At 41.5% G+C, this 23,245-nt stretch overlaps 1 protein-coding gene across 5 annotated transcripts; it reads left to right on the top strand.

Annotated features, from left to right (window-relative positions):
• The first annotated feature begins 14 nt into the window (after positions 1 to 14).
• Positions 15 to 17,750, top strand: ntmt2 (N-terminal Xaa-Pro-Lys N-methyltransferase). Of its 5 annotated transcripts, XM_044200183.1 has the most exons (5): positions 4,666 to 5,076; positions 10,645 to 10,817; positions 14,160 to 14,412; positions 16,237 to 16,438; positions 17,184 to 17,750. In XM_044200183.1, exons 1-5 carry the CDS (start codon positions 4,878 to 4,880, stop codon positions 17,209 to 17,211), a joined length of 855 nt encoding a protein of 284 aa, XP_044056118.1. In that variant the 5' UTR covers positions 4,666 to 4,877; the 3' UTR covers positions 17,212 to 17,750. The 5 variants fall into 5 exon arrangements, with proteins under 5 accessions (XP_044056122.1, XP_044056120.1, XP_044056118.1 ...); XM_044200187.1 differs by lacking the exon at positions 4,666 to 5,076 and adding an exon at positions 15 to 153 and having other exon boundaries at positions 16,237 to 17,750; XM_044200185.1 differs by lacking the exon at positions 4,666 to 5,076 and adding an exon at positions 2,356 to 2,420 and having other exon boundaries at positions 16,237 to 17,750.
• The last annotated feature ends 5,495 nt before the right edge of the window (positions 17,751 to 23,245 follow it).

Raw genomic sequence — 23,245 nt, forward strand, 5'->3', positions numbered from 1 at the left:
GCTGCCACCTGCAGCCGCGGAGGACGAGGCTGCAGCGCACCTGATGACTCCCAGGTGTGTCCCATCTAGATCTCATCCCAGACGGAGCTGGGGCAGCTTCTTCTGCTGCTCTGAACGCCAGGGGTGGAATAACTGAGTACATTTAAATTTGAGGTCGGCTACTTTACTTTATTTGAGTCTTTTCTACTTCTACACTACATCTCAGAGGGCAATATTACTCCACTGCATTTATCTGACGGCTTTAGTCACTTTACAAATTAAGATTTCTGCACACAAAACATATGAAGAGCTTATAAAATAGGATATATACTATACATTAAACTACCCAACAGTTTATACAAGTACAGCTGAAACTATTAGTCGATTAATCAATTAGTCATTTTTTAATGCAAAAATAAAAACATTTCATGGTTCCAGCTTCACTAATGTGAGGATTTGCTGCTTTAACTTTTAAATATTTGATCTGGGAACCATGAATGTCTGTACGAAACTTTATGCCGATCCATCGAGTAGATGTGAAGATATTTCACTTGATAAGTGAAAACCTTGCCCTGCTGGAAGTAGTGCTACGTATATAAAAAGTCAGGACCACCAAAGTTATTAGGATTCATCCTGTGGAGACCATCGATGTCTGCGCCACATATCTTGGCAATCCACTCAATAGTTGTCTAGATATTTCACTCAAAAGCAAACATCAACCTCACGGTGGCGGTAGACGAAGAGGCGGATTCGTCCTCTGGAGTCCGTACTGTCTGTGTCATTTTGATTATAAAACACCTGTCAAGAGAAGAGAGAAGTGCTGAACCAGCCACCGACTGTTGACCACCATTGCTGTCCTCAGAGCTAGGCTGCTAGCATGGCTAACAAAAAAATGAAAGGGACTGCAAAGATACAATGAGCTGCACTGTTTAAGGGAGGAGCTGAGCTAAATGTAGTACATTTAAAGTCTGTACTTAGTGGTGTTATCATTGCACTGCATTGTAATTGATTTAAGCAGGAGCAAACATTTCAGTCCTACGGAGCCCTCGAAAGGTCACGGCGGGATTTATTTTTTATTTTTTGTTGAAATTCTTCCAACCCAGAAACCAGCTTCCCTGCCTGGGTGCACTTGAGTAGTCCCAGTACATCCATAGCCATATCCATAGCACTGTAGATTCAAACACAAATGCAGCCGTAGTCGGAGCATTAACCATATCCACAGCTTCAACAAAGTGTCACATCATCTCTCCTATATCTGCAGAGCGTTTCCCTGAACGGCAGTGTATTATAACTGGACCAACGCACCAACCGTTCCTATGGATCGGGGGGGGGTGCAAAAAATTTCGCAAGGTAACGCAAAATTTAATGCGAGGGAATGCAACATTTATTGCAAGGTAACAAAAAACGTATTGCAAGAGAACGCAAAAGTAGTTCAAAATAGGGCTGTCATGATATCGTATTATCAGGGCCAAAAGAATTCATGATAACGATATTATCGCAATATCTATAGAAAATTAGAAGTTAACTAGCTTAAAAACTAGCTAAAAGCTAGCTAGTTACTGCGTCTTTTTCTTTTTTACGTTTTACGGCGGGTGGCAACCAGCGTCAAGGTGCATTACTGCCACTTTCTAACCTAAAGAAACGGAACGGATTAAAGAGGCGTTGGATTATTTACACGATATTATCATATGTGTGTTATTAACATGATATCAATATTTCATTTTTAAATATCACGATTAACGTCAGTACCGACACAGTTCAAAACAAAAATTCCCACCGTGACCCTTCGGGGGCTCCATACAGTCCGATACAACTACAGCCTATAACAATTTTAAAATGATAAGTTTCACAATGGACTGTTGTATTGAAACCTTATACCTTTTAGAGGGCTGCTGTATTTTTCTCGTCACTCAGTGAATATACAGTAGACCTGATTTATAAAGCGATACATCCAAGTTTATAGGGAAAATTTAGGGTACGTTTTGCCAAGGGTGGGCAACGAATGTAAGGAACTGGGCAACAAAGATGGAAATCTGCACAACTGAGAGAGAATGAGAGTGAAATGTTCAAAACCAGACGTTTAAATTATTAAACACACACTCACTTTTTACAGTGCTTAATATGCAACTGATATTACTAAAATCTAGAAATTCTTCGTCAGCGTTATTAAAAGAATAAAGCAGTTTGGTCGAAACAGCTGTTCCTCTTTTAGAAAGGAGTGTATCTGCAGATACTGTGTGATGGTCGGTCTGGTTGCAGGCTGAAGCCACAGAGGCCACCAGTGGGAGTCAGGGTTAGATCACTCTGAACATGGCCTGAAGGTAAAAAAGGATCTGTCTTTGACTATTTATACTTTGTGGGTGTAAATTTAGTCCAACAAGTGGGTTCTCTTCAAATTTCTATTTCTATGGTTAATCACTTTAAGCTTAACATCCACCACAGTAAGTGTTTTCTAATATACTGTATTGTTATTTGTTCATGTCCACTGTAGGTTTCGCTCGTTGAGACATTCAGGGTGGTGAGGTTACAAAAAACACTGCAAAGCTCTCCGTCTTATCAACTAATGTTTGTTTATTATTGAGTCCTACAAGTTTTGTTTCCTTAAAACAAGACAAAAATGTTTCCAATCCAATGCAAATAAATTATTTCAAGAATTTACTAGAAATGAGTATCTCGAATGAAGACAGAATAAAGCAGATCACTACAACATTTCGAGAGACATGACACTTGATTACAGACAATTCATTTGATATGTTTATTTGTTTTTAAAACACGATGAGATTATCTCCACGCGCTTGCATATTTTTAAACTTGTTTTAATGAAATAAGACTTTTGAGACTGTCACGGAATAACAGGCAGGGGACACCGAGATGGAAGGAAATATCTTTATTCAGACGACAGCCAGAAGTGTAGATCATGGAGATAGGCAGAGTGGATCAGGGGAAGCCACAGGAGAACTGGAGAAACACTGGAACAATCAGGAAAAAGCGCTGTAGTTAGCGGGTGTATGGAGTCCTATACACAAACGAGGTCGGACACTGAGTGACGAGAGTGGAGTGGCTTTATACTGAGTGTGATTGGGGCTGATTGAAGGCAGGAGTGTAATTAGGAGCAGGTGTGAGTGATTACAGGCTGGTGAGGACATGACAGGCTGTGACAGAGACTTCGTAATAAGATAAAAGATTTATTTTTCAGGGAGGCATTTTTCATGTGAATTTTGAAAACTTCATGAACCTCATCAACTTCCTATATAAACTCCACACCAGCCATGTATCTAGTTAACTAAAGTTACAAATGAGTGATAAACAAATGACAAGTAGGTGTAATTAATACTGCAACATGGTAAATCTGCTCTCCCGAAGGTATTTGCATGTTTCAGCACCGGTCAGCTGATGTCACCGCACTAAATTTAGTCTGTGGCTCGTGATGGATATATCAGAATATTATTTGTGTTAGGTGTCAAAAATATACATTATTCCCTGGTGACTGACTGAATGATTACTGGTGCTTCAAGAACATATGTAGATAGTTTGTTTTTGTTCGCCAGTATAAGACATAAGTATATGTCATGCCCTGTCCTACTCAGCATAACAGACACCACATCTGCAGCCATTGTGTCATCTGAAAAGCTGTCCTTTTATACGCAAAGTCAGGAATGGGAACTACTAACAGCTACTTAAATCACCGAACTACTGTAACTCATCCTGAGGTCAAAGAGCGAGGTGTCAGTAAGAGTGACACAGACTCTGAAGGCTGACTTCTGACTCCACAGGCTGAAAATATCATTTTAGAAAGAAAACAAACATCAACAGCAGTTTGGAAAAGTGAAAGTGAGTTGTTGAGGTGCTTAACCAAAATTCAAAGTACCACAACGTTTTTGCCTCTCATGTATTATCATTGCATGAGTTGGAGCTAAGCATCCTTTGTTTCTGAAAGATAAAACCCTGTGATCTCCGAAAAACCCAGAGAGTGGTTTAACCAGAGCTGTAGCCTTTTGAATTGGAATGCTTTATTATCCTCCTCAGGCCAGGATTAACATATATGTTGAGAGTATGATGATTCAAAAATTTAATTCTGCAGCGAATCAACTCTTCATTTTCCTGACAATGGATATGCCACAGCAACCAATCACATTGTACAAGCAATGGAGAAATTTTGAATTCAAAATGTATAAATCACAAAATAGTCGCATTCTTTTTCTGTTTTGTTTGTGTGTGTGTGTGGGTGTGTGTGTGTGCGCGCAGATATTACCCCTAACCTTTATCCTAATGACCAGAAGACTCTTTGAGAATTCTTGAATTAGGGGCCCAAACTGGGACTAAGTAGGTTTTTTAATCCTCTTGAGGACTTAATGTATGTTTGTTAAGAACCCAGACGCTTTCATTCTGCATTAATATACAAGGGGGAAAAATCACATGTTCAGTTTGGTCTGTGAAAGAGAATAACATGACTTGGAGCTTAAATTGTAACTTTGTTCTCTGGTGTCTGAGGAACTGTGCCAGAAAAAACGGGAGCCATGTATACAAACATGAGAAGACGTTGCTAATTTTAGGACCACATTGTATACAGGTCGGACGTATGGACTCTCATGTGCTGCTGGAATTTCAAGCCTGAAATTCAGTTGTCTCTGTTCGTCCTGAGACAGCAGGTGTCTCCCTCCATTCCCTAGCCCCCCTCCCTCACTCCTCCAAAGTCAGTGTCCCTAACAGGGGATCTGTAAATCTGGCGGGACGTCCTGAGCACCGCCCCGTGAAAAAGATCTCTGCCGATCACTTGAACGCTGGCAGAGACGCGTTGAACACTCAGCTAGACAGATATAGCAGCAGCTGGAGAAACAGCGTGTTACTCTCCTCTATCTACCGCTCTGTGAGGTGCTGCGAGGCCGCATACAGCCAAAATGGAGATTTCAGTTGAAGATGAGAGCAGCAGCTCATCACCCAACTTTGCGTACAAGGCCGCTCACCAGGCGTTCAGGGATCGCTGGAAAGAGACAGACGACACCATGTGTCGCCACAGCATGTCCTTCCACCTGCACCACACGCTGAGGAGCGAATTCTTTGCCAGCTACCTGTACCTGCTGGAGAAGCTTCCTGTGGGTAAGAAGAAGGGCCACACACAGGTCTTTTCCTGACCCTTGACTCCATTAAAGATTGGGCAAAGCTGAAGAAGCATGCCTGAGGTCTTGCATGTTTTGAGTACAAATCACTTTACATTGCCGTTGATGTTTTTCCAAAGTATACCATATGCAGTAAAACATATTATATTTCCTAGAGTTTTTGTTCCAGGCAGCCATTAGTTTCCATTCATAAAAAATAACTTACGAGGACTTTAAACTTGCAGCTCAGTAAATGTAAATGTTCTAAATTAGTTTAGTTAAAGTCACATATTCATCACGAGGTACTGCACTGGAAAGTGCATATTGATTTGGAAAACTCTGAATATACCCATAATAATGCCACAATGATTGAGAAGAATCTAAGCAAACCTGATGTTCACTGTAATGGATCAATTACCTGAAGTTGATTTACATATTGTAGTGAAATGAATGGAAAACAATGGCTTCCCGGATGGTAGGAAAACACTTTCAAAAATGTAAAAAAAAAAAAACAACATGGTGCACTTTGGAAAGTGCCAGCAGTAATGTGAAGTGTACAGGGTTAATACTAAACACAAAAACACTTGCAATGATTATGAACTTTGGGGTGTTTCACTGGAAAAGCCCATTCTCTGGTTTGTCCTGCTACAATTCAAATATAATCTTGCACTATAATAAACAAATAAAGTAATTTTAAATACTACATGTTTTGTAGACACTCACATCAAAAGCTGTGTGGAGATTTTATGATGCTGTGTCCACCCCTTGTAGTGTTTATCAAGTCCAAAAAGAGTGTGTATGCATAGATGCATACACATCTTTAAAATGTAAATATGTAAATCTACATGAATGGACTTGGGATTAATGAGTTTGTTTTTGTTCCTGTGTTAAGAAGCAAGTGCATTGAGGATTGTGAATGCTCTAATAAGGGCACTAAATACACAGATTCTCAGCCTTACTGAAAATCTGAAACATGTTTCTGGGGTTTTCAGTCTTTCTTCTAAGCTAAATGGGTATTTACTAATACTTAACAGGACAGGAAAATGTGAACACCTTGTTGCATCAAAGCAAGACCATGTAACTTAGAAAAAGCTAAATATTGCTCTTACAATTGATCAGTTTCATAGTATGTAATAACACACAGCCTCGTTTAATTCAATACACTCATTTTGCTGCTACAGCCTGACATGGCCCAATATGACCAGTAGCTTATGGTGGCAAATGTTAGCAAACTTTAAATAGCTAGACAGACATTTTGGGCAGCATGTGGAAGTCCACATACGCACATGTCAACACGTCCAAAGTAGTAAAAACAGAAACGCGTCTGTGTCAGTTTTGGAGTATATCAGCGTCTTAACCTAAGAGAATCTTGGAAAATTAAGTGAAATTCAATGTGTCATCATCTTGTAAGTGTCCCATGTGGCCACTGCTCAGCGAAAGTAACATGATCTGGTTTTAACAAAGAACATTTTGTTAGAACTAAACAACAACCACAGGTTGTAGAGGCTCACAGAGGAACAACGCACACACCTCCCAAATCAGTGTGTGTGGTCCTGCAACCTGATTGGTTCATTGATCTTCCTGTTGGGAGAAGGGCTCAAAAAAGTAACACTGGAACTGAGCTGGTTATTTTAATATTATCCCCAAAATCTGTATATGCATAAAAGAAACGAGCCTTCCGAATGTCTCTGAACGACACTCGTGCACTTTACATACAGACGGGAGAAACATCTTCCAGCCTTTGAATGCTAACACAATGAGTTTATGTTTGTTAAAACTGTGATTTGCACAAATTTGACTATATTTACCCATTTAGCTTAAAGCTAGGGTAGGTAACGTTGGAGAAACTAGCAAGAGACAGCTAGATTTTGAAAGTATCCAACCAAAAATCCCAACCCCTCCCTTCAGGCCTCCCTCCAAAGCCACTGCCCCAAAACACATTTTCATGCGCACTGAGTGCACGGGCAGAGTGCGCGCAGGTAGACAGGCAGGTAGGCTCATTACAGGCCTGCGACAGCCACACATACGAGGGTTTTTTCATTTTTTCCCCAGAGCATTTGATTTATTGATTGCTGTTGGGATGTTAAGAGAATTTCAACAAATATAACATAGCTTTAAAAGAATAGTTTAACATTTTTGGAAATACGCTTAGTTGCTTTCTTTCCAAGAGTGAGATGTTCAGATGGATATCAATCTCACTTGTACTGTTATGTACAGAGCTGGCGTCAGGTTGTAGTTAGCCTAGCTTAGCATAAAGACTGGATCAGGGAAAACAGCTAGCCTGACTCTGTTCAAGGTGAAAATGCCTACTGACACCACTAAAGGTAATTTTTTAATAGTTGTATCTGGTTTGTTTAATCTGTACACAAACATATAAAGGTTTGTGGTTTTAGGGGGAGTTACATGCTGGAACAGTTTCACATAGACGAGATTAATACTGATCTTCTCATCGAATAAGCAAGTAAGGGTGTTACCCATAAGGTTGAACTATTCGTTTACAACAAATGATATCATTTTTCAGCTTTTCATAAGGAATGGTCAAAGAAATCCTTAAAGTTAAAAACACATTGAGAACCAAAAGCTAGTGGAACAGAAGCTGCATATTACACTGAATATAATGTAAGAATATGGTGCTGAGTTGAATTTGTTCATTACCAAATCCTTTGTACTTTCTGTTTATTTGTTCTCACTGCGAGAAGCATCATAAATAAATGCATTTTTCGTTACATATGCTGGTCAGTGAATTAACAAGCCCATAACAAGCTCTCCATCGTGACAGGCTACTCTTCGTTGCAGACGGCATTAAGTTTGAGTCTAACCTAATCCTCTCCAGGGTGTACACTTGTCCATCATGAGAAACAGATCCTGACCCGTTGGCCATTCTGGCTCAAAGACGCCTTACTTTCTTACCACTAACTTGATACAAGGCCCATTAATGGCATGGCATGTCAAGCATGAAAGCACTAACTCATGTCAGTCAGTGCTATACATGACAGTCAGAGGGCTGCGGTCGGATTATGCCGGGAAGGCTTTAAATGGACTAAATGAAATATATATATATTTTTATTTTTTATGTCTTAATACAGTAAATGTCAAGCAAAATGAGTAAATCTAAAATAATACGCTGTACACTGGTTGGAGGGGTATCACTGGATTTAAATTTAGCCCTAAGACATCGGAAATAAACATCAATCTTCAGACCCTTTATCAACAGATGTCTTAACCTGTTCCATCGAAGGTCAAAGGTCAGTCGCGCCTCTCAAATGAACTGGTCCACTTTGAAGGTGTGAGATAGAAGAACGTGGTGGCACTGGATTGACACTTCCTTGGCAGACTTGTATGTCGTCACACTGTCGCCCCCCCCGCCCTCGGTCTTGCTCGATGTTTCTATACTTACCCTTCCTCTGAAAGCCTTCCTGAGTGGTCACATGACATGTAACTGCCAGCTTTAGGCGGATGACAAAATCCTCAAACATTTCATAACCAAGTGGGCAGGAAAGTCACGGCATAAACGATCTGTTTCTACACTTTGTTTTTAGCTTGATATCCAGGTGCTGAACGATTCAGTCCCTTTCCTGGCTCTCTGCCTCGTCCTGATGTTTCTAGCATGGAGGAGGGAGTCCAGGTGGAAATAAATCCCCCCTCTTAATGTTTCACTGTGGTGTCATGAATTCTGCCACTGGAGATCCTTGACAAGAGGACAGACATTCCCCACTGACCCCCGCTTCCAACCCCCTGCGCGCCAGCAACGTGTCATCTAAGCCTTTGGAAATGTTGCGTTCATACTGCAGGATTTATTGCAGCTCAGCAGAACTGTGGCAGTGAGAGGTTGGGATAGTTTAAGAAGCCAGTTGTTAAGTTTCTTAATGTCACAGTATGTCATTGACATCATATTGTAAAAGAAGAGTGTTGTAGTACAACGCATAATTGAACAATTTCAAAACAATGTCTACCATGATTGAGAGGACAGAAGGGTCCTTTGAGGTTCACAGTTCCTCAGTAATATTAACTTTTTGCTACGAAGATTGTAAATGCACAACATTGGAGATGAATCAACCAGCTTGTTATCTTGTATCATGTAACAGCTGAGCAGAGTGTAAGAGTAGTGCAACACGTCCTTATTTATAGTCTTCTGGTAATCAAATTATCATTCTACATTTCCTTTGAGATTGTTCCTCTCCATACAGAGCAGGCCAGTGTCATGTCGCATCTACTGTTGGAAATAACCTGTTACTAATTCTTTATAACTTGCCTAAAACTGTAATCACTGATATAACATTAGATTTGGTAATAATCCGTGACAATTGTTTTGTTTTCTGATGGTGATGTTAGTTGGTCTGTGAGTCTGGTCCACACTGAGTGTCTCCAAACTGCTGGTCATGGGGTTTGCTATGGATGTTCGTGGTCTCCAAAGGATGAATCTTAGTATTTTTGGCAATGCCCTGACCTCTCTGCTAGCGCCACCATCAGGCAAAAATGTGCACTTTTACACCAAACATTGTTAAATCTTGTGGGCAGATTGTTGTGAAATTTACTGAACATGTTCATGTTTCCCAGAGGACGAATGCCTTTGATTTGAATGGCCCTTGATCTGTAGCGCCACCCACAGGTAAAATCTTACATTTGTATCTCCATTACTGGTGAGACACAAAAGATTCATTCAGACTGATGCAAAGCGATTATTCGCACGACTTCGACTGCCAGAATATTTTTGCAGTTGTTGTTAAGGGACTTTTTGTTTGGTTTTTATTTATGTATTTGTTGCTGATGTCACCAGGGGTTATCTCAGATTGGGCTTGGAGTACATGTGAAAGAGTCATTTAAAGGGGAACTCGAATAAATAAGTGTGTTTAATGTGAAAAAAAGTTGTTTTTTCACTCCATTATTATTTGTTACAAACACACACATAGGCCCGAAACACACACACACGAACACCGCGTACACATGCAGTGGTTGGGGAGAGACGAGTGGGCTGCTCTCTCCAGCTACCAGTCCACGATCCTTACTGACTGGTCCGAGCTGGACTTAAACCGCCCATTGCATTGCAGGTAATGTAGGTGCCAGGTTTTGACAAGGATGAAGAATGCGTTGAATAAACGATATCTCTGGTTCTGCTGCATCGATATTTAAACTGTCCATTGTGAGTCTAACAGTGTTAGAGGAGCAGACTGCTACCCTCTTAACACCCCCTGAAAAGCTTGTTTTTACTGACCTCCAGTGATTTAACTTCTCACCTTACTGCAGTGATGTACAGGTGCACTCCCGGACACCATGACATCACTTCTGGGTGTGGTTATAGGTGCAACAAAGCACATTTCTGACCACACCCAACAACCATCAGTGATGCTGGCTGTGGTCAGAGGTGAAACAAGCTTTTCATCCTGGTGTGAAGTTACTCTCATCTAACAAGTAATGAACAGTATTAAGAATCTGTATGTAACGTTTTTTTTATCAGTAAGTAGTAGATTACATTTACCAATTTATTTGAACTGTTACTTTCTAATATGGCACAGTATAACCCCGTCTTCAGTGCTGCCTCTGTTCTCTTTGTGTGTGTCCATCCTAACAGTGAAGCTGTTTCCAGTCACCTGTGAGTACATCAAGGGAGAGAAACAGTTCTACTACAGAGCTCAGCAGTTCTATGAGGACGTCCCCGCCTCGGAGGAGGGCATGATGGGAGATTTTGTGGAGATAAGCAATGTTGATCTGGAGGGTTCCCGGCAGTTTCTGAAGAGGTTTGTGGTGAGTCACAACAGATCGAAGGCTCAGTCACATCTGGGAAGCTGATACGGAAACATTTGAGTTTCTCTGTCATTTACGCACTTTACTGAGGTTTCTGACTGCTGTCCACTAGCATATCAATTTACTCAGTTGCAGCTATCTCTGAATATACACGTCAGAATCTATTCTGAGTGAGAAATTCATCATCCTGACTGTAAAAAGAATTCCATCTTGTTTCACTGGGAGTAGGCCTCAGTTGAGTTTCTAATAGTAGCACAGACTTGCTGCCAGCCCCATAAACACCCATACAGGAAAAGCTCAGCCAACAGCTCTTAGTCAGTTTGTACTATGGCCCTTTTTTACTAGTACTAATTTGTTTACAGTGGAGAAGGAGGACACATTTATGTCTGTTCTGTTGAGAAAAATCTCTAGTTTCATAAATTGCAATGTGATGTACAATTGACCTAAGGGGATGCATTTTAAAGGAAAACGTTGACATTTTGGGAAATGAGCTCACTCCCTTTCTTGCAGAGAGTTAGACGAGAAGATTGATGATGCCCTTGTGTCTGTATGCTAAGTATGAAGCTACCGGCAGGATATCAGATGTCTCAACATTTTTGGATGCGTGCACACATGCATCTTTGTGTGTTCGTGCGAGTGTATGTCAGTGTGGACTAGAGGGTTTTTTTTGGATGTTGGGAGAGTCCAAGTGCTAATTCAGGGGAATGGGTTTGGCCCAGAGACTGGGTTATTTAGAGGATCAGTTTTGCAGGAGCTCTAATTATAAACTGCTAAGACTGGATGCTTTAAAGGAACTGCAGAAGCTAAGTGGCTACTTTTGCACTGGTGCTAATGTAAACACAACAAGCCCTGAGTTAACACAGCTCAGTTGTGATTCACAGCGTTCAGTGTTCAAATACAGTACATTGAATACGTTACTGTAAATGTCAGTTTTCTATTCTCAGCACTTACGTTCTGTCTGTCATGAAACCATGATAGGTTCCAGGGTATGCTTGATTGTATGTAAGTTTCACAAGGTTATCATTGCAGAAAACACAGGGCTGCAACTATCGATTATTTTCATTATTGATTAATCTGTTGATGATCTGTGATTGATTGCAGTGATAAAACAGCAAATTCTAACATGTGAGATTCCTGCATCAGAAAATGTTTGCTTTGTAAATGACCTAAACAGTTAACAAATTAGCAAAGGCTTTGGTAAATACGAATATGAATATGTCGATCGAGTAGTCAGTTAATCGACTAATGCTTTCAGCTCCAAATAGGATGAAACTAATTCAAATCAAAGGCCGTCTTAAATGTAACAGTCAGTAATCAGTACAAAGCCGAAAGATTTGTAGTTTGTCTATATTTCTTTTCATCATTAAAGAATTGCCCTTTTCAGCACATTGACATGATAAGTTGTTGAGAAACACACCACTCTGCCTCTTTTCACTACTTAAATGTCGAATGATGGGCATCTAAGGCTTTAGAATATGTTGATAGATCTTCCTCTCGTTGACTAAACAATCCTTGCATTGTGGCAGGGAAACACTAGGTACAGTGTTTTATGACACAAATAAAACCAAGACATCAAAAATTCACAGAAACAAAAAAAACCCTGGACTGTCAGTAATTTTTGTTTGATAGAAATTGTGCCATCTCTTCAAAAGGAGATGTATTATGTTTTTTAAGGCCTGAACTATTCTCCACTAGACTGATATTGTCATGGTTTTGGGTAGTTGTGCTTCCTGTCTTTGATTGCTTTCATAGTTTTCACCTGTGTCTCGTTGTCTCCCCCTACCTGAGTCTGTGTGTTTCCTTTGTTCAGTGTCAGCGTGTTAGCTTCAGTCCTGTGCCTCTGTGTGGATTTACCTTTGTTGGGCTCCTGTTATTTTTTTGTCTTGGTCTTTTTTTTTTGGATTACTTACCTGTTGTGTTGTGTTGCCGTTTAAGTAAGGAATAAACTCATGTTTTGTTCTTCAACCTGCCTGCCCGAGTCCTGCATTTGGGTCTTCCTCCTGAACTGAACGTGAGAGATATTAAACCCAGTGAGAAGTTGTAGACCAGCAGTGAAAGATGCTGGAAACCAAATAATCATCCAAAGACAACAGGACTGCTGTGCACCAAGAACTCAGTTTGCATTGCAAATGAATCTGTACAGCAGTTCACAATACATCTATGAGCTCACAGAGTTAACTGCAGCTCTGATTACAGGCCAGTGTTTATTATGCAGGCTGTGGAACACACTATGCATCCTACTGTGTAGACAAAGAGGTTACAGGAAGCATTTCTGTACCATAAAAGTTGAGGATAACCACACCGCACTTAAACCAACCAAAAGCTGGGAAAAACAAAGAGTTTATAAGAAGGTGTGAGTGGCGACAGTGGCTGTCGGATCTGAGCAGAGATGTGATTGGATCGTTTATGGCAGATCCAGGGTCAGTTTTCTATAACACAGCATAGATATTGTTGACATTGTGGTTTTATGAATTATTGGTTGTAAATTGTACAAACATAATCTAGTTCAAAAGCTCTCTGTTTCACAACACTTAATACCTGCGTGGTACATGTCAGTAAGACTGAAAGCCTTACAGAACTGCATTTAGTGCTCTAGAAATAGTTAATATAATCTAATATTCAGAAATTCACTTTTAACGCCTCACTTAAATGCAAATGAATGATAAACCAACAACACTTCTACAAATGTGTGCTCAGCTACACATCATCCTGTACCAAACTCTCCACCCTGGCTGTGAACAGCTCCTGTTTAAACCTGACATCTCCATGTGGTAGGAAAAGATTTAGAATACATCCAGTTTAAACTGAGCTACATACGCACAGAGCAATATGGCAGTAATTCACCGAAACCAGGAAGCCTCCTGTAACAAGCACAGAGCTCCTCAGGGCCCCATCTTTCATACAATCACACACTGGGGCCCCTGATGCAGAGGGGTTGGAGTGAGGTCAGAATACCAAATGAAAAGGAAGAAAAACCAGCATGATTCAAGTGAGGTGACTTTTTGTTCCCTTTTGGTAAAGTTCATAGTTTGGTTGCCCTGAGGAACTGAGGTCTACTTGTTTGTGCTGTCGGTGCTTTTGAGGTACAGAGGCCTGACATCTGGCAACACAGAAAATAAAGAATAGACTCCTCTATGACTTATAGATATGGTAATAACATGCTGCAGGGAAACTGACATTTTGTTTTCTGTGAAACATAAATCCAGCTCTTCTTTTTATGGTCGCCTCCGTTTTTATTACAAACGGTCTTCAATGAGGTATTTTACTGACTATGGCCTCTAGATAAACCTCTAAATAAGGTTGAATTTTGCTACAATTATGAATCCCTTTCTTCACCCACAGGGTCCGGGTAAGGCCGGTACACACTGTGCCCTGGACTGTGGCTGCGGGATCGGCCGTGTGACCAAAGGCGTCCTCCTTCCTGTGTTTGAGAAAATGGAGATGGCGGACATGATGGAGCACTTTCTGCTCCACGCACACGAGGAGTACCTTGGTGACGACGCCGACCGCATTGAGACTTACTACTGCTACAACCTGCAGGACTTCACACCTCCAAAAAACAAGTACGACGTCATCTGGATGCAGTGGGTGGCGTGTAAGTATGAGAAGGATCTCAGTTTGTAGTCTGTTCATTGCTAGTAGAGCGGTGCCACGTTGAGCTAACAAAGAGAGATTCTCCTGTCACTGCGCTGTCCTATTTCAACCCTACCACCAGACAAAATGTTGAGCAGCAGTTACATTTACATTTAATACCAACATTTTGTTACTTATTCCTGTCTAGGAAAGATTGTGGTTATAGCAAATAAACCATGGTTATGGTTATGCAACTGAAACAACTGGTTAAGGTTAGGTAAATTCAATTCAATTTTATTTATATAGTGCCAATTCATAACAGAAGTTATCTCATTGCACTTTTCCATTAGAGCAGTTCTAGACCGAACTCTTTATAATATTATTTACAGAGACCCAACAAATCCCACCATGAGCAAGCACTTGGCGACAGTGGCAAGAAAAACTTCCTTTAAGAGGCAGAAACCTCGAGCAGAACCAGACTCAGGGTGGGCGGCCATCCGCCGCTGCCATGTTAGGTTTAGAGAGAGAGAGAGAGAGAGAGAGATTTGTGTAAATTTTCACCAGTGCTGTCTCTGTGCTATGACGCACTCAAAACCCTGACTGAAAATCCTCAAGTAAACTATGGTTATTTAGAAAGTCACACAACTGATTGGCGACTGCTTTCTCACGGATCGTAGAGAGAAAGGGAAGGTTAGATACAGGTCTATAGTTGGCTAAAACCCCTGGCTCAAGAGTGGGCTTTTTAAGAAGCGGTTTAATTACAGCTACTTTAAAGGACTGTGTTACATGGCCTGTTAATAAAGACAGATTGATCATTTCCAGTAACAAAGTGCCAACTAAGGGTAAAACGTCTTGAAGCAGCCTAGCAGGAATGGGGTCTAAGAGACAGGTTGATGACTTAGATGAAGAAATCGTTGAAGTTAGTTGAAGAAGGTCGATAGGAGCAAAGCAGTCAAAATATAGGTTAATATCAGATAATAATTGAAGATAAATCGGTACCGGTTGAAGGCAGGACGTGATTAATTTTTTCTCTAATAGTTAAAATTTTATTATTAAAGAAACTCATAAAGTCGTTACTGAGAGCTACAGGAATACATGGTTCAATAGAGCTGTGACTCTCTGTCAGCCTGGCTACAGTGCTGAAAAGAAACCTGGGGTTGTTTTTATTTTCCTCTATTAATGATGAGTCATAAGCTGCTCTGGCATTACGGAGGGCCTTCCTGTATGTTTTAAGACTGTCATGCCAGACTAGACGAGATTCTTGGTTCTTAGAAATATGGTGGTTACAGTTAAAAAAACCAAAAACAAAAAAAAAAACCAACAGGACACAAACTGCGGCCTCCAGAGGAAAAGTCAGATGCACAACACGCTCATCCACCACCCCGACCCCGACCCCGACCCCCACACCCTTCCTTTCTGGCCTGCTAGTTAAAAAACACATTGGCGTACTCATTGGCATTGGATGTAAATTGCTGTAGAATCGTCCAATGTGAACATAATTCCAGGGGATACTGAGCTTCTTTTTTTTTTTTTTTTTAGATGAGACTAGTAATGATTTCCTGACAGGAGTGACTCCTCAGAGATTATATATCCCATCAGGCCTGGAAATACCTCGGGATCCTCCAGGAGGAGCTGCTGACAAAGACTTCTGGTCTTGTTTGCTTTTTTGGAAGAAATGATGCATGAAGCAATGTAACCTGTTTTTATGTCAAGTGCTGTTGACTCCATCTACCTGGGCACGTTTTGGCGTACACCAGTAGGAAAACTAATGGAAACAAGGGACCGGTATCTCAGTTGTGACTAGTTGTTTTTTTTCTTTTCATTCCTTACCCGTATTTCTCTTCAGGCCACCTAACAGACAAGGACCTGATGAACTTCCTGATTCGCAGTAAGAAGAGTCTGCGTCCAAACGGGGTCATCATAATAAAGGACAATATGGCGCGGCAGGGCTGCAAGCTGGACCCCATCGACAGCAGCATCAGCCGCCACCTGGACATCATGAAGAGCATCATCGCCAAGGCCGGCCTGGAGGTCCTGGCTGTTGAGAGGCAGGAAGGCTTCCCTGAGATCATCATGCCTGTCTGGATGATTGCTATGAAATAGAAATGACATTCATGTAAAATGATTCAGATTGTTGTTGCTCCATTTGACACGAACTAAGAGGAAAATCCAACCTGAAGCTGAATTCACATGTTATTCCACTTTGTGATCAAGTCTCTGAAAACTACAACGACACTGACAGAAATCTTCCCGATGTCATCAGGAGATAAATCCTGAAACAGCGGTGTGGACGGTGTGATGGCAGTTTTATGGAGCCAGGAGTTCTTTTTCTGCTCAGCCCAGAAATGAAATAAAGCTATTCGAGGACATTAAACTTCTACAGAGGCACTCTGTATGTACACAAAGCCAGACTGTAATTTACTGTCAGCCGACCACTTCCAGGGGTTTGTATCTTGATGATGACATCAAAGACCCTCAGTTCTCTGCAGTGTAACCGTGGGAGAACCACGAGGCTCACTGGAAAAACATGTGCATTCAGATTTACTGTTTGGTTTCTCCTCTGAGTGAATGTTTTGTATCTGTTTTTGACTAAATCCAGCATGTTGCAGCACAAGTACAACATATCAACAACAATAATGTATCATGTTAGATTTGTTTTAAAAACTATATTGCTTTATATTTTTGAACATGATTAGCATGCAATCTGTATCTGGATAATGACATCTGATCACAGGCCTTTGCATTTACACATGGCATTAATAAGCGTTTTTGTTATCTTGATTCTGCCTGCAGTGTGATCAGATCTCAGTATGCAAGTTAGGCAGGAGGACCTGGTGGACCTGTCAACAAACATGCACCGTGCATCCCAGCTCACGGGCAGCAAAGCCAGGGGCACGTGACAGACGGAGACAGTTGAAGACATCCGTTTGCAAGGAAGAAGAATGCCTGGAATGACGGGTTTGCTTTAAGCAGCCCACTGCATTAATGTTTCGCCCGCTGGCTCCACCTGCATGTTCCCATAGACTTTACACTGGGGCGATGTCACGCAAATAAAATCACTTTTCTAGGCTCTGGGAAAGTTTTACAAATATAAAACTTCAAAATTCACAATACAAAGATTAATAATTGACCTTGTTTGCAGTTTGAGGTGTACTGCCAAAGGTTCTACAGTTTGTCTTTTAGAATGGAAGTCTGTGGGGAAAATGTTTTTTGGATTTTTTGGTTGCAATGCTGCGAGTGGCCACTGGGACAAATTGGCAGCGAGTGGCTGCTCTCTTACATCCATGGTGTATAGGCTCTACTTATTTTTCCTTTGCAGAGGAAGAGCTCATCTGTAGCTTTTGACAGGCAGCTCGAGGGGGCGCGATTTTTCCTTTAAGAATATGGCCATAGATTGCATTTATACTAGACCACCTCCTAATGGGGTCTGGCCAGTCTGACCGTATTCCAATTGCGATGCACACTGTGTGCATTTACATTCGCATTAACCTGTGCTTTTCCAGCAAAGACATCCAGATACAGAACACATGCTAATACCAGGTGGAGGTCTTAACGTCACGTTTCAGTACACCATGCAGTTCACTGTTACTTTATTTTGCAGTATAAATAATGTTCATTCAGTGCACTCACAGGTAGGTCAGGTGTAAATATTAATTTTGTTTTGATGTAAGTATGTGTTTTATACTTTTGCTTGTAATATTGCAGATTAATAGTCATTTTTATATTGATTTCTTCTGTGCAGTTCTTTCTGTGTAGTGCTTAAATTTAGAGTATATTTATTTAAATTGCTTTACTTGCTTAAATACCTCTTTCCAGAACTGATTCAATGCGTTTCCGTGCACCTTACTGTATATTTGCTTAAATTCAGCTGAAGAGGTTTAGCTGCATTGTTTTTCAAAAATAAAAATGCCAAACTCGGAAAGCATATGGATGTAGTTTTATGATTTTTGAATGCTCTTTTCACATATTTTCATCCCATGTTCCAAACAAAGGCTAATAGGATTAGAGATGTGTAATCACCGTTGGCTATTATAATCACAGCTGGAACATAAATGCTGACCAATTTTCTCTAAATATTCCTACAGTACAGGCCGTCCACACCCGACGGTGACCGCGCTGCAATCTTCCAGAGTGGGCTCAAAACACGAGATAATTGAGATCCTCTCAAATCGTTATGGTAATTCTCCTAAGTATTATTACTATTATTTTTTTTTTCAGACCAACAGTAGAAGCAGCACATTGTTTTGGGGTAATGACTTTCAGCTGGGCCCCTGAGGTGGATGGTGGGGTTGATTATTTCCTGGTTTTGACAGACAGTGCCTGCTTTCATATCTGCCCTGGCTTTATTTCAAGCCTGTCAGATGTTGTCTGCATAAAACACATCCAGGAGTCGCCTCAAATATTCAGCTTTTGCGTGCGTAAGCACTCGACGGGAGTGGTGCGGCGTTGTTCCTCCCTGAGCTTTTTATGAAAGGATAGTTTGTCAATGAGTAGACTGGCACTGAGAAAGTACAAAATCATCAAAGTGTTGAAGGCGCGATGGCGTGAGATGATCTCCACAGCATGTTTCTCTCGTCAGAAGGACTCTTGAGATGTGAATATACCAAACACATTTTCCACATCCCGTATGAATTATAGATCAAAATGCCCCAAAGTTAAACTTGTAGGTATTTTTCCCTCCCCCAGCAAATAGCAGCCAAATGTGCTGTCACCTTTTCAGGAGTGGTTAGCGTCGCTGACAGTCAAGGCTATCATTTCTAATACTTCTCAATGTCTTCTGCAGCCGCTCTGCAGCAGTTCGAATACATTAGCTGCAGTAACACTAATTTGTCCAGTCACGTCAGCGGAGCAGAGCTTTGGGCCTGATTCCACAGTATATCTCAGACGGCTCGCAGAGACAGGAGGAAGACAGAGACCACAGGAGGACGTAGTGACCAGCACTGTATTTAGGGCAAGTGTCATCGACTAAACATGCAAAACACTGCTGGGAACAGTTCAACTTGAAGCCACAGCTGTAACTATAGCAGAAAATGATCATAATGAATACTTCATTTGGCTGCTTGGAACCCACAGACCCATGTCACACGTGCTGCGAGCGCCAACATCGTCGTCGACTCATCAGTTTTTAAATGGCGGTGCCTATACCGGTGATTCGTAACGCAGAACAGCTGAAATTTCTGCGTGTTTTGAAAGGCCACGACTATTGGTACCAATCTGTAACTCTTTCAAAGGTAACTGCAAAAGACAAGTAGTTCCCGGGTGTCACAACTGCCTCGGGGGAGGGTCCCCTCCGATCGCACATGGTTGATATTTGCAACATATCGTGTATCTTGTCACTGTGGACAGACGTTTTAGCATTCAGTAGTACATGAAACCTGCTGTGTGACGCTGAGCGTTTCTTCTTTAATTTAGGAAGTAACCTCAAAGAAGAAATGATTACATTAGGTTTCAGTTGATGTTTAGTTTGATTTTGATGCTAGCCCACTCTCTCCTGTGCGGCCCCTTTTCTCTCTCTCTCTTGCTTATTTCTAAGTAGGCTTATTTATAGGTTGGGATCACAAATAGAAAGAGAGACATGATGCCTAAACCAAAAACACATAGGACTTGTGAACAGGCAAGTGAACCCACAAACTGCAGCTTGAAATGTGCAAAACCTTTTTATCAAAACCCTCATTTTAATGAGCCGTTCCTCCTTTCCCTAACCCTCTGGACCAACTTTAAGCCCCATTACTTTCTCAATGTGGGGTGTAATGAACACTGCAGCCTCTATGGGGTGCTGACAGTGCTTTAGCCTTTTAGTCTTCACTAACTTTTGTTGTAAAGATGCAATGGTCACGCTAAAGCTTCCACCTTCATGTGAAGATAGTAAACACCCCCAGGAAGCAGCAAAGGGGGCATTTTCCAGAGCAAAGCCATCAGCTCAGTCAGCCTGAGCTTTCATCCTGAACAGAGTCTTTGTGGAATCTGCAGTCGAGAGAAACCTCAGTATGTCTCTGGAGCCGGGATGATTTCAGCGAGACGGAGAGGAGTAAGCCTAACCTCCAGTCCCTGAGAGAATCCACACCAGAGGAATGTGCTTTCTCTTCATCTCCAGTTCTCATAGTAAATCATGTCACTGAAAAAACTAGACCTGATGATTTTTGGGCTGCTTTTTCTTTGGCTGCCCGTTCGGGGTTTTAACTCTCCCAGCATGTCGTTGAGGGTCTGAGGGTGGGTTTTTTTTGCCACACTCAGCTCTCCTCAGCTCAGAGGGCAGGGATTAGTTATACAGGCGTTTTATAGGCCCGGCCCCGAGCATGTAATATTTCATCCAGCAATGTGGGTTTGGAGCCCGGATCAGGTGCTGCTGACTGTAAGGGTTTAATCTCTGAGCCAAACAAAGGATGACAAATGACGACATCCTGACTGCCTGAGAGCACATACAGTGGGTCCTACCTTCAGCTTAATATACGCTAAGATTTCTGTGTTCATTGGAAAAGAAACAATACCAAGACGAGGAATCATTTCTCCTCCCAAAATGACCTTTCTGCTGAGCAGCGTTTGACGGAAAGCATTGCTCACAACAACAACAAAAGGAGGAATTTCTTCCCATCTGGAGCTGGACTGTGCGTGCGTGTGTGTGTGAGTGTGTTTGTATGTGATTCACCGTGACCATGATGGACCAATGCAGGGCCAGTATGTTTCTGGCTGTATCTACATGTGCAGAGCCAGACACTGAGGCCTGCACACTATAAAACACTGGTGTAAGATTTCTGCGGTGTATGTGGGTGTTAATTGTGTGTGTTGTTTGTGCGTGTGCGTTTCTGTCTGTCTTCAAAATATATTACACAACACAAAAACAACAATTCTTTTGTTGGAATGTGCTATTGTTTTGTTTGTTTCCAATATGTTTTATTGAACAAACGGGCAAACAGCTACATGAAATAAAAATGACATTTGTAGTTTGTTTTAGTTTTTTTTACCAAAGAAGATAAAGCAAAAGTGGAGATTTGGGGGAAATTTTCACCGGACTGGAGAAGTAAACTCCACACTTATACACCAAGGCCAAAAGTATGCAGACAGAAAGGTTCTTTTGGTTTTGGTTTGTTTTTCCTGGGCTCCTTGGTTGCAATGAACATCTTCGTAATGATTCAGCATGGTTAAGGTTAGGGAAAGGTCGTTTTTAGGGCAAGTAATATATTGGTTAAGGTATGGGTTGAGGTTAGGCAACTAAAACACTTTGTTAAAGTCCAACTGAAATCCCATTTAGTCATCCCTTTTGGTAGTCAAAGGAGTGCCGGTGTTACACTGTAGGGAGCGAGAGACAAACTAAGTAAACAAACTTGTGTCACGGTCAGACAGGTAGAGAACAGTAAGCCAATGCAGCATCTTAATGTGCTGCAGCTGAGCAGCTAATTAGCTATCTAGCCTGCAAACTGACACTAGCAGTGCACTTTTCCCCGGTGAATGTTTGTTTGGTGGCTTTGAAAACAAGCTATAGTGCAGGACAAGACGTGTGTTCATGTCTGTAAGTTAGATAAGAAGGAGAGTTTAGCAGGAAAGCTAATGTGGGTTGTTGTTCAGAGTCTGTGGCTCTTGCGTTGTGGTGCAGGCTGCTGTCTGGCTCAGTGTGATAGAACTACGAACCTGGAGGAATCTGAAAAAGTGGCATTGTGGTAAATTAAATTTATTCCACAGTTGTTCATAGATAGGAAATATTTTATCTGTAAAAAAGGCCTTCATGTTGCCATTCAGTCATTCAGTCTCTATATACCAAAAGAGTCATCTATGATGGCCAGAGAGAAGGGCAGGCTGGGACCAACAGGGGCAAGCAGAGAGCCATCTACAGTTTTTCCTAACAGTAGACCACATTTTCAGAGACTGTGTTACAATGGGATTGTTCGTAACATAGTGTAATGACAGAGACAATGGAGAAAAATCTTTCCCTAAACCTAACCAAACCTTAGCCATTGTGTTGTCACATCGTAAAACAGATTTATTTTGCAGCAGGGATTTGTAATGGTTCTGGAAGGCACAGACGTCATCCTGCTGAGGGGGCGTCAGATCAGAAAACGCTGTGTCTCAATTCAGTCCTTCGAAGGACCAGGCCTTCGCAGACCTCGAAGGCCGAACCGAGCGTTGTTAAATGAGATGGTCTGGTCTACGGAGGATTTCCTATTTGTGTAACCAGCTGTTCCCGCCTTTACCCTTTTTGTTACCCATTTTCTTTTGTTTCGCCATTTATTAGAGGAAATGGAGATCACCCTCGGCCGCTGATGGGGACGCCATATCCTCTTTTTGGAAAAAATCCAATCATCACCGGCGCGCAATGAATCTTGGGATAGGTTGGGCTACGAAGGATCCAGCTGTTGGATCCTCCAAATTTGGGAAAAGAAGGCCGCATTTCCTGTTGAATTAGCCTTCAAATGAGTCCTGTCTCGATGGTAACCCTGGATTTCCAGAAACCCTCGCGAGATTTAGGTTTAGGCAACATGACTACTTGGTTAGGTTTAGCAACACACACAATGAAGAAACAACATGTACAAATCAGCTGTGACACATTCGGTCTTCAAATGCAGCCTTTGAAGGATGCGGCCCCTGAATTGAGACACAGCTTATGTGTCGTTACAGAGGTCATGGACAATCAACGTATTTTGACATTTAATTTGGAGGACATTAATGCCCAACGTGGTGTTGCAATCATATGTTCATGTTCTAACCCATATGAGTGGAATGATTGGGTGTCCACATACTTGTGGCCACGTGGTATATGTTCTCCTGTAAACAAATACGTTTTGCCCCCTGATTCCAAACAAAACGCAGGTTTGAATAACACACAGCAAATCACAGCTGGAAACAAACACCACAGATGATGG

This window comes from Siniperca chuatsi, linkage group LG6 (assembly GCF_020085105.1).
Source record: "Siniperca chuatsi isolate FFG_IHB_CAS linkage group LG6, ASM2008510v1, whole genome shotgun sequence".
Taxonomy (NCBI): Eukaryota; Metazoa; Chordata; class Actinopteri; order Centrarchiformes; family Sinipercidae; genus Siniperca; species Siniperca chuatsi.